Raw genomic sequence first — 16,493 nt, forward strand, 5'->3', positions numbered from 1 at the left:
TTACAGAGATAGGGAGAGACACAAAGAGAGAGATCCTCCATCTGCTAGTTCACTCCCCAAATGGCTGCAATGGCCAGAGCTGGGCCTATCTGAAGCCAGGAGCCAAGAGCTTCTTCCTGATATCCTAGGTTAGTGCCAGGGGCCCAAGTACTTGGCCATTTTCACAACAGCGTTATCATAATGGTTCCAAACTGCACACACAGCTCTGATGTCACCCAACAATAGAATAAATACAATGTGACATAGCCATACAATGGGATGATACAAAACAATGGGAACAGACTGATTACTGCTATGTGCAACAGCAGAGTTGAATCACCAGGAAATAATATTGAGCTGAGGAAGCCATATGTAGGGGCCTGTGTTGTGGCTCAGCAGGTTAAGCCACCTCCTTGGACTGCGGCATCCCATAATGTTTTGTTTCCAGGCCACTCCACTTCCAATCTGGCTCCCTGCTAATGTGCCTGGGAAAGCAGAAGAATGTCGCCCAAGTGCTTTGGCACTCTGCCACCCATGTGGGAGACAGGGATGGAGTTCCTGTCTTCAGCCAGGCCAAGCCTCAGCAGTTGCAGCCACTTGGGGAGTGAACCAGTGGATGGAAGATTGATTGCTCACTTGCTCTCTCTTTCTCTCTGTCTTTTAAATAAATAAATAAACCTTTAAAAAGAGCCAGACATCAAAGAGGAAATACTATATAATTTTATTTATATAACATTCAAAAATTGGAAAAATTTAATGTTGGTAACAGAAGTCATGAAGGGGCTGGCATTGTTGCATAGCAGGTAAAGCCACCGTATGTGGTACTGGCTTCCCATATGGGCAGCAGTTCAAGTTCCAGCTCTGATCCAGCTCCCTGCTAATAAGCCTGGGAAAGCAGCAGGAGATGGCCAAGTGCTTGGGCCCCTGCCACCCTATGAGAGACCTAGATAAAATTTGTGGCTTCTACCTGGCCCAGCCCTGGCAGTTGTAGCCTTCTGGGGAATGAACCAGAAGATAGAAGATCTCTCTTTTCTCTTTGTAACTCTTGCTTTCAAGTAAAGAAAGAAAACTTTAAAATTACAAAGTATGCCTTCATTGGAGTTTCTGGTAATACTGTGTGTTTGGATCTCGGTGGTGGTTACGTGGGTGTATTCTTTGTACAATTCCATCTACATGTGTATTTTACTTATTTAGAGTCCTTATCACAACATTTATTTTTATTATTTTATTTTTATTTTTATTATTTTATTTATTTGAAAGAGAGATCTCCCATCACCTTTTTTACTACCCAAACGCCTGTACAGCCAGAACTACACCAGGTCAAAGCCAGGAGACCGGAATTCAGTCCACATCTTTCACAGGGATGACAAGGACCCAAGTATTTGAGCCATGTCTTGCTGCCCCCAAAATGTAACTGAAAAATGGAGCCAGGACTTGAACCTATACCCTTTGATGCAGGATGATGGCATCCCAAGTGGTATTTTATAACTACTATACCAAACGCCTATCCTTTAGTTATTTTTAAATTTTATTTTATTAATTTGAAAAGCAGAGAGACAGGCAGTCAGATCTCCCATTTGTTGCTTCACTCCCAAATGTCCGTAACAGCCAGGCCTGGGCTAGGCCAAAGCCAGAAGTCAGAAATTCAGACCAGTTCTCACATGTGGTGGCAGGAACCCAAGTAATTGAGTCATCACCTTCTGACTCCAGAGTGCACACTGGCAGGGATCTGGAGTCAGGAGTGGAGCAGATATGGGAAAAAGGCATCCTGAACAGCAGAAATTTTAACAAAAGAATATAATGGATTAAGAAGGCAGGAAATTGGGACTGGCATGTGGCATTGCAGGTAAAGCAACCACCTGTGACGCTGGCATCCTGTATAAGCTCCCTACTAATGTGCTTTGGAAGGCAGTGGAAGATGGCCCAAGTTCCTAGGCCCCTGCACCCACATATTAGACCTGGAAGAGACTCCATGTTCCTGGTGTCAGCCCAGTCCAGCCCAAGCCATTTGGGGAGTAAACCAGCAGATGGAAGATATCTCTCTCTCTCTCTCTCTCTCTCTCTCTCTCTCTTTCTCTGTAACTGTGGCTTTCAAATAAATAAAATAAAAATAATTAAAAAAAATAAAAAGCAGAAAATTTAAACTTCCATTGTGATGTTAACCAAATACACATTTATATCCAGTAACAGTGTATTTATTTAATGTGTTTAGGGAGAATCTGTTGCTTTTTCTTTTTTTTTTTTTTTTTTTAAGATTTACTTATGTGTTTGAAAGTCAGAATTACAAAGAGAGAGAGAGAGAGAAAAAGAGAGATCTTCCATCTGCTGGTTCATTCCCCAAATGGCCACAACAGCCAGGGCTGGGCCAGACCGAAGCCAGGAGCCAGGAGCTTCATCCCGGTCTCCCATGTGGGTGCAGGGGCCCAAGGACTTGGGCCATCTTCCTCTGCTTTCCTACGTGCATTAGCAGTGAGCTGAATTAGAAGTGGAGCAGCTGGGACTCGAACCCACAACTGTATTTTGGCTACTCCTTCATCATAAATTATATCTTAGGGTAAAGAAATGTCAGTAATAATGGTACAGGAATTTCAGGTTTTAAGGCTTTGTCTCTTTTTCTTTCTTTTCTTGAAGTTTCATTAATAAGGAATTTTGCTAACTTTTCTTCCTCGGTTTTCTTATAGTGTTTGGGGAAAAGGAGAAAATGGTTTATGATTACTAATTATAAATACATGTTTCTTACTTACATAGAGTTAGAGAATGAAATTGTCCTCTCAGACACTTAAATTGTGAAATAGATAAAAGTTGTGAAATGTGAATACAGAGAAATGAAACTATTAAAAGGAATTTGCCTTGACTTATACAGATCTTTTGAAAAAATGAAAATGACCATTGAGGAAGTAACCAAATGAGACTTGCTACATTGTTCCCACAAATATTCCAACACTGTTAAAATATTAATTTCCTTTGATTTTTAACTTGAAAATTGAATAGCTTACTAATTTGTTTGGTAATTATTTTCCTCTATTTCTCTTAAAGCTATTGTTTATTATTCATGCACATTTTTATTTGGCTTACTTATTTTACTTCTAAAACAGAAAATTTTGTTGAAAATGCTTATTTCAAACTTTAGTAAAAAGAGGTTTTTTTTTTGGTGATGTTAAGTGCATGAGCATACTGGGGTTTGTTAAGAAATAATACACAATGAGTAAAAATCTCCTTTTGTGTTTTAAAGACAAATGGGAATATAAATGGTTTAATTCATTGACATATTTACAGTCAACATGATAGGAAGACACTACCAAATTAACACAATGGAAAACTGCTGAGGTTCTTTGAAAAACAGAGAACTTTTAAAATTACAAAGCATCAAGGAGATAAAAATTACATTTAACATGTAGATCATTTAGATATTAAAAGAATAATTTCAGCAAAATTACTAAATAAAGCCTTTAAAACCATATCAATTATCAGTAAGTTTTATATCTTTGACTCTAAAAAGTAAAATAAATTTAAAATAAAAAACAAAATATAAATTTGTTTATGAAATCTAATTAAGAGTTATTTGGCTATTGTAAGATATTTTAAATTTGTTACAAATACTGAGAACCTCCTCCACACACTGGTGAGGAAGGAACAACAAGGTGCTCCCTGAAACCACAGATTCTGCTGCTGTTCATTTCTTCTCATGGAAACAGCTGTCCGGAGTACATGTTCATTTAATGTCAGTGACTGTTCATGGACTACTTGATATATGAATGTGATTTTAATTCTGAGATTATTTTGAAGGACCTGGAAAAAATCATAGGAACTGAAATTAGCATGGTCACTGTGTGTTAAATACATAATAAAGTTTATGAAATCCAATTTTAGTAGATGGCCTTTCACAAAAGGCACTTTGTTGTTCTTGTAATATATGCCAAGTTTCAGATGAAAACAAAAGAAGTTTAAGGAAGTTTCTGCTTTACTGTTTAGATAGATTCACTCTTTTTTGCTTAAGTAAAGGTTGTTGAAGCACCCTTAAGGATAACTGATGATTGGTACCCAGACATCTGAAAGAACAAGGAATCTGTTTTCTTTTGTTCTTGCCTAATTCTGTTGAGCAAAGAGATTCTGCCCCAAAGTGAATGACTAGTTACTTATTTTTCATGTTCCTGTGTGTTGGTTGCTGCATTAATTTGACTTATTTTTTAGATTATTTTTAAGAACACGTTTCCTTAAGCTTCTGTAGTCTTAAATATCCTATTTTGTAGAAGGAAAGAGGAAAAGAGATACAGGAAATCAGTTTTAGTATAATAGGTAATCTGCATAATATTTAATCTTTTTTTAATTTAAACTGATTGGTATAATCATACCTGTCTTCCAGCTCATAATTGCATGTGTGTGTACTTATCTCTCTAGTAGAAAAAGGCCATTAGTTTGAAATGGTAGAACTATCTAATCACTTATTTAAATAAGTGGAAGATTCTGAAAGCTTGAAATTAAGATAAAGGAAAACAGGACACTAGACCTTCTAACTACACCACTTTACTTTGTCTGTATCATTTGATCTATAAAAACTAATTTTTATATATTAGAGACTACATAAAAATTCTGGTTGTTTTTTTTTTTAACCTTTTTTTAAAAAATAATTTATTTGAAAGTCACGGTGAGAGAGAGATCTTCCATTTGCTATTTCATTCCCCAAATTGCTGTAACCAAGAGCTTCATCTGGGTCTCTCACATGCATACAGGAGCACAAGCACTTGGGCCATCTTCTGCTTTCCACAGGTGCATTAACAGGGAGCTGGGTTGGAAGTTGGGCATTGAGACTCAAACCAGTGCCCATGTGGGATACCAGTGCTGTAGATGGCGGCTTAACCCGCTGCCACCTTGCCAGTCCATGTATTCTGATCTTTCTATAAGATTATTGTGTATTAGAGCAATGGACTGAAGAGAAAAGAGATTCTATGATACAAAAACTTCTTAAAAAGACACTTATTAGGGGCTGGCACTGCAGCGTGGTGAATAAAGCAGCCGCCTGCAGGCGCCGACATCCCAAATGGGCGCCTGTTCAAGTCCCGGCTGCTCCACTTCTGATCTGGCTCTTTGCTATAGCCTGGGAAAGCAGGAAAAGATAGCCCAAGTCCTTGGGCCCCTGCATCCACCTGAGAGACCTGGAAGAATCTCCTGGCTCCTGGCTTCAGATCGGCGCAGCTCTGGCCATTGTGGCCATCCAGGGAGTGAACCAGTGGATGGAAGACCTCTCTCTCTGCCTCTGCCTTTCAAATAAATAAGTAAATCTTAAAAAAAAAAAAAAAAAAAGACACACAATAGCTAATTTTGCTATCATATTAACCATTTTCATTTGAATTTAGAATAGAGTATATGTCATTTCAAAACCAAAAAAATTAAATTCAAATTTCAAATTGAGACTTCCGCGAAGTGTGTGTGTGTATCTTTGTGTTTATGTGTACATACTTGTACCTTTAACATGCTGAAAGAAAAAAATCAGAGAAATAACCTAGCCAGCCAATTAATGCAAGTTTAAGCCTGGGAAGAGGTGGTATCGTGAAGTAAAAAGCACTGATTTCAGAGTCTCAGTATTGAGTCATGTCTTGGCCCCTTCTAAAATTATGATCTTTAGCACTTGAACTTTCTGGGCTGCAGTTTTGTATTCTATTTTTTTTAAAAGACATGTGCTCTTTTTTTTTTATTTTTAAAGATGTATTTATTTATTTGAGAAATAGAGTGAGAGGGAGAGACAGAGAGAGAGGTCTTCCATCCACTGGTTCACTCCCCAAATGGCCAGAACGTCCAGAGCTGGGAGCCAGGAACTTCTTCCGGCACTCCCACGCAAGTGCAGGGACCCAAGCACTCGAGCCATCTTCAGTGGCTTTCCCAGGTCATAGCAGAGAGCTGAATCAGAAGAGGAGCATCTGGGACACGAACTTGTACCGATACAGGATTGCTGGTGCCACAGGCAGAGACTTAACTTCTTGTGGCACAGCACCAGCCCCAGTTTTGTGTTCTATAGACTGGGTATGATACTGTCTGCTCTACCTATACCCCAGGATTGCTAAAGTGTTAATGAAACATTTTAAAGTTTAAAAGACATTTTAAACATTTAAATGTTAATTAAAACATTTTAAAATTTAAATATTTTGCTTTTGTGATGAACATAATATAACCATCTTTGCCATCTTTTGGCTTGCAGTCAGCAGAGGTGTCTTCACAGGCTGATTGAAAATCTTAGTTTCCTACTCTGATTTTTTTTTTTTTTTTTTTTTTTTTTTTTTTGACAGGCAGAGTGGACAGTGAAAGAGAGAGAGACAGAGAGAAAGGTCTTCCTTTGCCGTTGGTTCACCCTCCAATGGCCGCCGCAGCCGCGCACTGCAGCCAGCGCACTGCGCTGATGCAAAGGCTGGAGCCAAGTGCTTATCCTGGTCTCCCATGGGGTGCAGGGCCCAAGCACTTGGGCCATCCTCCACTGCCTTCCCGGGCCACAGCACAGAGCTGTCCTGGAAGAGGGGCAACCGGGACAGAATCCCGCGCCCCAACCAGGACTAGAACCCAGTGTGCCAGCTCCAAAGGCGGAGGATTAGCCTAGTGAGCCGCGGCGCTGGCTTCCTACTCTGATATTAATCAAGGGTTATGTCTGGCTAGTTGTAGGAGACAGAAGAAAAAGGTGTGCTGGGCCAATATTTCTAAAAGAATTAATTGATTTATGGTTGGCTTACAATATTTTGTTCATGCCTAGAGAACCGAGAAAGAATCCTGTACCTAAAGTGACAGTGTTTTGGTTTAGTCTTAAAATGTAGTAAAAGCTTAAGGATGTACAGGCAGTATTCTGAGATTTTATTTGCATGTATTCTACTGAACAGCCTATTGTTATTTTTTTAATCATCTTATTAAGTGAATCAGTACCATCAGGTGAGGTATTTAATGCAATAACCCCTATAAAAAGTTGTCTTCCTTTTATATTTTGTCTTCCTTTTATATTTTGCTTTTTTATTGTTCATATTTATATTATATATATATGCATAATTACAGTGTTTTAAAATCCTCCTTTTTGCAGGACTTTGCCTCTCGGGCTAAACTCGCAGTTCAAAACCTAGTACAGAAAGTTGGATTTTTTGGAATTTTGGCCTGTGCTTCAGTAAGTAAACTGTATTAAAAGTGAGAAATTTTACTAAATGATAGTAGTATATTTTGATCTAGTTTGTTCTTAAAAGGTAGATTCCTGTTGAAACAAAAATGCTATCACTTTTATTTGGTATTTACCTTTATGAATCACTCATCTTACTAATTAGGCTGTTTTCTGTTGGATAGTATTACATCTTGTTTATCGAATTTTAGATATTTCGTCACCCAATGATGACTTCAGGCCCAAATGACTTGATTCAGTAAGAACAAACCAGAAAAAATCCATTTTTTCCATAAAAAATTTATAGTGAACGCATTTGACCAAATAATGACTTTGTTCTTTCTACAAAGTAATAGATGGGAGCTCTTTTTCTAAAGTTTCAAGTGTTAGTTCCAGGGACAAATTCATATGAAACCTGTCTTAAGTGCCTTAACTCCTGGCGAGGTAATAGAATCTTCTGTGGCAAAGTTAAAGGCTTTGGCTATTGTGAACTAAGAAGCCATTTATGTCTAAAACTGAATGTCTTAAATTTCAGATTTGTGAGACTGACATTCCTTGGTGAGCTTGCATTTATCCTGGTCCCTTTCTAACATACTAGAAACAGTAATATCCAAGAGGAGCACTTCAACCAGAATTTTCTTTGGTCGCCTATATATACTTATTGGTAGTTCAGTGGAGGATTTGGCCAGACTAACAAGGCATCTAGTTGATATGAGGCTGTGATTATAAATAAAATTCACAAAATTTTTGTCTGCTGACATATATATAGGTACTTTATCTATTATGTTCTAGAACATGCATACTGCATCTTTGAACTTTCTCCCACCTTAGCAAAGCAATTGACCAAAAATTAGACCATTTGTTACCAAAATTTATGAAGTGATATCAGTATTATAGAGAGATTCTAAAATACACATATATCTAAATTACTATCTAGTGATCCTCAGAATACTAGGTATTTTCATAATATGACTTCTTTTTAATATAGCTGCTTATCACATTATTGACTACAACTATTTCAGCAAGTTGTAGATAGAATGTAGTGTGAAACAGTGATAAAAGCGAGTAGTCTTGAAAGTTAGGCTGACTCAAGTTCATAAAAAAGTTGTGACTTGGCCGGCGCCGCGGCTCACTAGGCTAATCCTCCGCCTTGCGGCGCCGGCACACCGGGTTCTAGTCCCGGTCGGGGCGCCAGATTCTGTCCCGGTTGCCCCTCTTCCAGGCCAGCTCTCTGCTGTGGCCCGGGAGTGCAGTGGAGGATGGCCCAGGTGCTTGGGCCCTGCACCCCATGGGAGACCAGGAGAAGCACCTGGCTCCTGGCTCCTGCCATCAGATCAGTGCGGTGCGCCGGCCGCAGCGCGCCAGCCGCGGCAGCCATTGGAGGGTGAACCAACGGCAAAGGAAGACCTTTCTCTCTGTCTCTCTCTCTCTCACTGTCCACTCTGCCTGTCCAAAAAAAAAAAAAAAAAAGTTGTGACTTTTTATCTTTTTATTAGCCATTTAATCTCAGTCAACTTATTCTCTTTGAGCCTTAGTTTTCTAGTTTTTAAAATGGGGCCTTAGGATACTCATTGCAAAGACTGATATGAGGACTTAAGATTATATATGCAAGTGATTAACACAGTGCCTACAACATAAACTTGTTATTGTGATTCATCAGCTTCCAGTCAACTATTGCATTCTGAGAGTAAAGAAAGGAAAAAGTATATTCATTCCCTCTTCTCAAGAATCCTGAAGTCTAATGAGAGACTTTAGAAATACAGTAATAAAGAAAAGGTACTATGGAAGCCCAGAAGAATGGGACCAAGCTGAGGCTCCTACTAGTAACAGCATTCTTAGCTTAGAGACAAAGAGAACAAGCTTGAGATGCTCCCTGCTTGGATTTGAATTCTGCTCTGCCACCATTTACCCTGGACAAATCCCTTAACCTGTATGTCTTACTACTCTCATCTGTAAAATGGGTGTAACACATTGTGAGAATTAAGTATGTTAATGAAGTAAAGCCTTTAGAAAAGTGTGTAAAAAGTCAGAGAACTCAGTAAAGGTTAGGTTTCAATATTTCTGTGGAAAATATGTGTATTTTTTATTTAATAAAGCAAAAAGTAATTCTTTGGTAGTCATCTACGCCTGTGTCCTAACTGCCAAAAATCTACTTTATATAATAACCACTTTTTAAAATTTTACTTACCATGTTTTTAAAGATTTATTTATTTATTTGGAAGTCAGAGTTAGAGAGAAAAGAGAGAGGGATATCTTCCATTTGCTAGTTCACTCCCCAGATGACCTAAACGGCCAGGGCTCTGCCAGGCCAAAGCCCGGAGCTTCTTCCAGTTTCCCATGTGGATGCAGGGACCCAAGCACTTAGGCCATCTTCTGCTTTTCCCAGGCTGTTAGCAGGAAGCTGGATTGAAAGTGGAGCAGGTAGGACGTGAACCAGTGCCCATGCGGGTGTTGCAGGTAGCAGCTTTACCCACTACACTACAACCCCAGGCCCCTGGCTACTCTTGTTTATGCTTGATTAGGTGTTATCAGTATTTAAAATAAACTGAAAGATCAATTTGATCCTCTAGGAGTTTTTCCTTTAGAAACATTTTAATATCTGTATTTGTGTATACTTGATTTATCTTGAAAAGGAGTCTATTAATTTTTTTGTTATCATTTAAACTAAGACAATAAAATTCTTAATTTATGGAAAGTTGCAAAGGAACTGCATAGTTCTTTTAATTTTAACCTTCTTTCCAGTATATTTGTTAAAAGTTGAAAAAAATACACATATCTAATAATATGCATTGATTATGCTGTTGTGAGAGTTTCCAACATAGAATGGGATATCTAACATGTTAACAAATTCTAATTTTTATCAACTCAGCTTTACATATCTTGTATAATTTAAGTTTATTTCTGTTTCAACCTGAAGCCAGCCTGATAATAAAGGAAAATATTATAATTCACAGACTTTTCAGAGTAACATAATATAAGATATAGCAGATCGGGACCGGCGCTGTGGTGTAGAAAGTTAAACCGCCGCTTGCAGCACCAGCATCCCATTCAAGACCCAGCTACTGCACTTCCAGTCTAGCTCCCTCCTAACACAACTAGGAAAGCAGTGGAGCATGGCCCGAGTGCTTGGACTCCTGCACCCATGTGGGAAACCTGGAAGAGGCTCCTAGCTGCTGGCTTCAGCCTGACCCAGCGCTGGCCGTTGCAGCCATTTGGGTAGTGAACCAGCGGATGGAAGATCTCTCCCTCCCTCCCTCTCCTTCTCTCTCTCTTTCTGACTTTCAAATAAATAAAAAATCTAAAAAATATATATATGGCAGATGTGATCCTGTGTAGGTGATACTGTTATTACATGGTTGTAAGGGAAGAAATTACACAGTGTTTGAAAATAGGTGAGAAAAACAAAAATGAGGTATTGATTCCAAGTGTTAATGACAAAATAATGAATTATAAATTAGTCACAGAATTGTTTTTAAAAAACCATATGTAACAAATTTTTCTTAAGCAACTAGACTTTTCAGTGGTTAAAACTGAAATCTTATAAATTAATTGGCTAATAAATGATTCAGCCAGCAGCCACAAGGGCAGAGTACTTCTGTGGGAGAAAAATGGATGAAGTAAGTGCTCAAAAACAGCTTGTGGTTTCTTTGCATTTGTACATGAAATTGTCTCTTAGCATTCTTACAACGTGGGAATGTTGGAAAGGTATTTACTGTGAATCATTTCTTTGTGTGGGACTGAGTATTCAAAACATCTGAATCTGTGTGCTCTCATATTTCTACACTTGATATTCTTTCCAAAATGTGTCACATGTCTCCACAGCCTTGGACTCTCATAAAATAGAAAAGAAATAATTTTCTAATGTAGAAAATGAAAACACATCTGCCATTAACGCTTGTATGAGTTTATTAAAATGGTAAAGTTGTAAGCAATTCTAATTAATATTCATATTTCAGGCTACAGATTTTAGAACCCTAGTTACTACTGAAATATCCTTAAGGCTCTTCCCTCAGACCTTCCCATAGAAAACAGCCATCAAATGACTAAGAAACTGCTGAATAGGATAAAATTCCTGTGGGTCTGTTGGCATTATCCAGTTCTCATGTTAAAAAGATAGATGTACATGGGGCATTAGCCAGGAGTAATGGAAGCAAATGAACAGCTTGGTTCACTGTGAGCAGATTGAACAGCAGCCTGAGATGAGTATGAGTGGTGGTAGACACATGAGAACATTTGCCTAAGCGCCTTCTGAACAGTCTAGTGCTGACCAGAACCTTTCCCTTGATTGGCTGTGTAAGCAAGGCTTAAAGCAGAATAACACCTACCAGTGAGTGGTAAAATTAAATTGTTCTTTGGGTTATATCTAAGGTAATTTATTTTTTCCTCTTTATAGATTCCAAATCCTTTATTTGATCTGGCTGGAATAACATGTGGACATTTTCTTGTACCTTTTTGGACCTTCTTTGGTGCAACCCTGATTGGGAAAGCAATAATTAAAATGCATATCCAGGTAATCATACTCCCTGATTCATACCTCATGATGATGAATCTATTATAAGGCATTGAAACATATGCTCATTCCTAAGAGAATTGTTAAATTACCATCTCTGCTCTTTTAGTTATAACTTATTGAGATAATAAAAGCATTGACTCATTTGGAGACTAGTGGATCTCATTTTCCTTCCCTCTTTCTTCCTTCCTTTCTCTTTCCTGCCTTCTTTCTTTGTGAAACTTGTTACCCCAAGATTTTTTTTTAATGTCAGATTTTTAGCATACTAAATCTTTTTAGATGTTTGTTTTAAATTTATTTATCAGAGAACCAGAAGAGAAAAAGCAAGACAAGCAGAGAGAGCTCCCACATGCTGTTCCACATCCCACAGTAACTGCGATGGTCCCAGGCTAGGGACCAAATCTGGGAGTGAGAAACTCAACCCAGGCCTCTAACGTAGGTGACAGAGACCCAATTACTTCAGTCATCACTGCTGCTTCCCAAAGTCCGTGTTAGCAGGAAACTGGAGTTGGGAGCAAAACTGGTACTCAAACCCAGACACTTCTATATGAAGCAGGCATCTTAACTGATATCTTAATTAATAGACCAAGCGCCCTTCCCAAACCAAGATTTCTACCAAACAAAAGTAGTATTCCTGTGCAGGAAAATGTACACCATTTTCATATATATAGTAAAAAGAAAAAAGTAGTTTCTTCACTGACCACAAGCTGAGAGAATACTGCCTTTCACTGATTCTCATTTTTCTTTCGTATACTCTATATAGCAGCTCTACTTAGCACTTCCTTTCTTGGCACCAGTATCCTTTACCGAAAATCAGCCAGATGTCAGCATGGGGGAAAATGAGGAAGAAAAGGGTCTCTGAAGAGGCAAGAAGATGTAGATTGTGGTTAGAGAAGTGAGAATCTGCTAGTCCTCAAAGCAACTCTTAACCAAATAGGATAGGGTATTTGGGTACGTCTGTCTACTTTGTCTCCTCTATTCATACGTACTTGAAAAAAAGAAGCAAATGATTCAAATAATGGGGTAGTGGGTATGTGCTTCCAGAAATATGATATGAATTATTTCCTTCTAAGGGCAGATCTTACTAAAATAAAATAAAAATTAACTGCAAGTTTGTTTTCAATCAGTGTAATTTGCAACAAAGAGAGGTAGTCAAGAAAGGAAAGAACAGTGAAGTAATGTTTTGTATCCTCATATGATTCCATAATAGTTAAAAGTATAAATAGCATATTTCCCCAGTTTCTTCTTAGCACTTCTGCCTCTGGCTCTTAGAAGGGAAGAATAAAACAGGAAAACATTAGTTGCCCCTACCTCCCTAGTTTCTTTATTTTTTTGTAAGTACTATTTGGAGTTTAGAGTTTTTTTTTTTTTTTTAATATTGTTTATTTTCATTTTATTTAAAAGGCAGAGAGATAGAGAGACAGATAGACTCTTTTGTCTACTGCTTGACTCCCAAATGCTCACAACAGGCAGGGCTGGGCCAGGCCAAAGCCAGGGCCTAGAACTCAGTCCAGGTCTCCAACATGAGTGGAGGGACCCAAGTACCTGAGCTGTCATTCTGTGTATCCCAAGATGTGCATTCACGAGACACAGGATCAGAAGTTAGGAAACCAAGACTCGAACCAGCATAGTAGTATCAGTACAGTATCAGGCATCTCTGTCAACATGCTAACTACATACCACATGCCTGTTCCTGACCCCAATTTCTCATCTTAGATTTGAGATGAGTTTATTGAGCTGGGCTCTCCTATCCTGCTGTAATAATTTCTCAGAATCTCAAGGATATGTTTTTCCTCCTTCAAAGAATATATCTCTTCTACTAATGTTAAGTATTTTGTTCAATGAATACAGGTTATTGCTTTTTAAGTGTTTTTATTTTTTGAGAATCAGACAAATCTCCCTCCATCTACTGGCTCACTCCCTCAGATGCCTGCAATGACTGGAGCTGGGCCAGGCCAAAGCCAGAAGCAGGGAATTCAATCTAGGTCTCTCTCATGTGCGGCAGGAACCAAATCACATGAGCTATTACTGCCACTTCCCAGGATCTACAGTACATTAACAGGAAGCTAGAGTCAGGAGCCAGGAATCAAACCCAGGCATTCCAGTGAAGGGTATGGGTGTTTTAACTGATAGACCAAATACCCACTCTCTGAATACTGTTTTGTAAATATTGCAGTGCTGTTACTTTGCTTAAGATTAGGGGCTGGCACTGTGGCGTAGCAGGTAAAACCACCATCTACAGTGCTGGCATCCCTTTTGGGTGCCGGTTTGAGTCCCAGCTGCTCCACTTCCAATCCAACTCTGCTATGGCCTGGGAAAGCAGTGAAAGATGGCCCATGTGGGAGACCTAGAACAAGCTCCAGGCTCCTGGCTTAGAAAAGAGATCTTCCATCAACTGGTTCACTCCCCAAATGGCTTCAACAGCCAGGGCTGGGCCAAGCCAAAGCTGGGGACCTGGAACTCCATCATGTCTTCCACATGGATAGTAGAGTCCAAGCACTCGGGCCATCTTGCAGTGCCTTCCTGGTTGCACCAACAGAGCTGAACTGAAAGCTGAGCAGCCAGGACTCAAACCTGTCCTCAGATGAGATGCCAGCTTCCCAGGTAGTAACCCAATGTGCTGAGCCACAACATCAGCCCATATGTGTCCTGCTTTATACCTCTCTCTTTTTTTTTAAGTATTATTAAATGTTTATTTATTTGAAAGAGAGAGAGAGAGAGAGATATCTTCCACCTACTGGTTCACTCTCCAGATAGCTGCAAAGGCTGTGACTGGGCCAGACCAAAGCCAGGAGGCATTTCCAGGTCTCCCACATGTGTGGCAGGAGCCCAAGCAAGCACTTGGACCATCTTCCATTACTTTTCCCAGGCTGTTAGCAGGGAGCTGGGTCAGAAGTGGAATAGCCAAGACACAAACCAGTGCCCATATGTGATGCTGGTGTTCCAGGTAGCAGCTTTACCAGCTACACCGCAGCACTGGCCCCTGCTTTATACCTCTTAAATTTACTAGCATTCTATACATTACAGCAAAATTTATATCAGTACCCTATTTATTGTGATAGGGTGTATAACATCAGACCAATTACTTCAGAAAGATTCAAAACTAGTGTATTTGAAAACATTCTCAATAGATTTATTTTTTAAATTATGATAATGTTTAATTTTGTATAGTACTCACACTTTAAGGTACTTAGTGTAATCCTAGGATAGAGGAATCAGACAACCCTTTTATATTTGTCAAGCTGAAGTTAATAAGTAATAGTTGCCTAAGAGACTAACAGCTGGAATTTGAACCTGTCTTTTGGCTTCAAGTTCAGTGTTCTTTTCATTCTTTTACATTTCTTTCTTAACTTTAAAATATTTACATGACTAAGGAAACTAAATTGTTTAATGCCTACTTTTTATCAGGACCTGGGCCAGATAATTTGCATAGGTTATCTCATTGTCAGAACAGCACTATAAAGTAGTTATTTTCTATGTTTCATGGATGATGGAACTGTATTAGAGTAGGTAAAATACTTGCCTAAGGCCCTGGAATTCCAGCGTAGTTCTGTCAAATCAAAGCTCATTCCCTGTATCCATGTGGAGGGACAAAGAGAAAACTAAAGTCTATTTGTGTTCCAAAAGGAAAGTATCTGAGTTCGTTCAGTAAACTAGGCCCATGGGATATGTTTGCTATGTTCCGTTGTCTCATGGTGACATACTTCGTAAAGGCATGTCACTTGATGTACACCCAGATGTAGCTTAGAACAAGCATTTCTCATTCCTGGGTAAGCAATATTAGTGAGTAATATAAACATTTTAGCCATTTCTGAAAAAAATAGGGAGGAAATCTCCACACACAGATTTTTCTGTACTCACATAGTAAACCTGTTCTCTCATCTGATTTTCTTTCCTTTAAAACAAAAGCAAAAACTTCTCTTTATTTATCCTGTTATTTATTTGAAAGACAGACAAACCGAGGGAGAAAGAGCTCCCATATGCTGGTTCATTCTCATATGCCCGCACGACAGCAGAGGCTGGGCATGGGGTGAGATCTCAATCCAGGTGTCCCACATGGTGGCAGAAACCCAACTGTGGCTCTGTCACTGCTGACTTCCAGGGCCTGCATTGGTAGGAAGCTGGAGTCAGGTTCTGAGCCCAGGCATTCTGATGTGGAATGTGGGCTAGCCAAACACCCATCTCCTTCCCTTTTTCCTCAGCTTAAATTCAGATAACAGCCTTCTTTGTTAATAATTATGTTTTTTGATGTCTTGCCAGCTATTAACCTTCCCCTAAAATATTCAAATCAACCCACCTCATAGGATAGATCAGGAGATCCCTTTCTAACAGACAGATTCAAGTTGTCTACCTTTGGAGATATTAGAGACATTGCCTTTCTCCTAAGTAATGAAGGAAGTGAGCATACTCATTCATGTCACTTCATTTACCGTATGACCTATGGATCCTGGGTTTTTATTGTTTCCCTACCTTCCCCACCATCAGCACACCAACATACATGGGAATTTTATAAGCTGCAGGAGAGGAAAAGTGTCTCTTGGTTCACTGAAGTGCTCTAACATTTAGAATAGCATGTAGTACTTAGTAAGGCACTTAGTAAACATTTGATCACCGAATCTAAGATTCCTTCTTAGCTGGCGCCTCCTTTCACAGATGGCTTCTTTGGTCCGAATGGCACCAGTAATTCCTACACCTTTCTTTCTTTTTTGTGCTATGCATTTCCCCTTGTTTTCTCTGTGCCAGTGCTTGATAGGGCTATTTGGTGAATTATGCCTTTTGTTTATTTGGTAGTATCCTCACTCAGACCTCCAGCCTAAAAGACTCTGAAACATATGTTCTTAAATGTGTGACACATTTTATGTCTTCCCTAACAGTGAATTT

The 16,493-nt window shown here is 39.1% G+C and overlaps 1 protein-coding gene across 1 annotated transcript in view; it reads left to right on the top strand.

The window, feature by feature from the left end:
- The window catches only part of VMP1 (vacuole membrane protein 1), a 136,931-nt gene that overhangs the window by 95,639 nt on the left and 24,799 nt on the right, over nt 1–16,493 (top strand). Inside the window, exons 8-9 of the mRNA XM_002719255.5 lie at nt 7,034–7,114; nt 11,496–11,612. Coding sequence (XP_002719301.1) covers nt 7,034–7,114; nt 11,496–11,612 — 198 coding nt within the window. The remainder of the gene's footprint in view (nt 1–7,033; nt 7,115–11,495; nt 11,613–16,493) is intronic.

This window comes from Oryctolagus cuniculus, chromosome 17, assembly GCF_964237555.1.
Source record: "Oryctolagus cuniculus chromosome 17, mOryCun1.1, whole genome shotgun sequence".
Classification (NCBI taxonomy): domain Eukaryota; kingdom Metazoa; phylum Chordata; class Mammalia; order Lagomorpha; family Leporidae; genus Oryctolagus; species Oryctolagus cuniculus.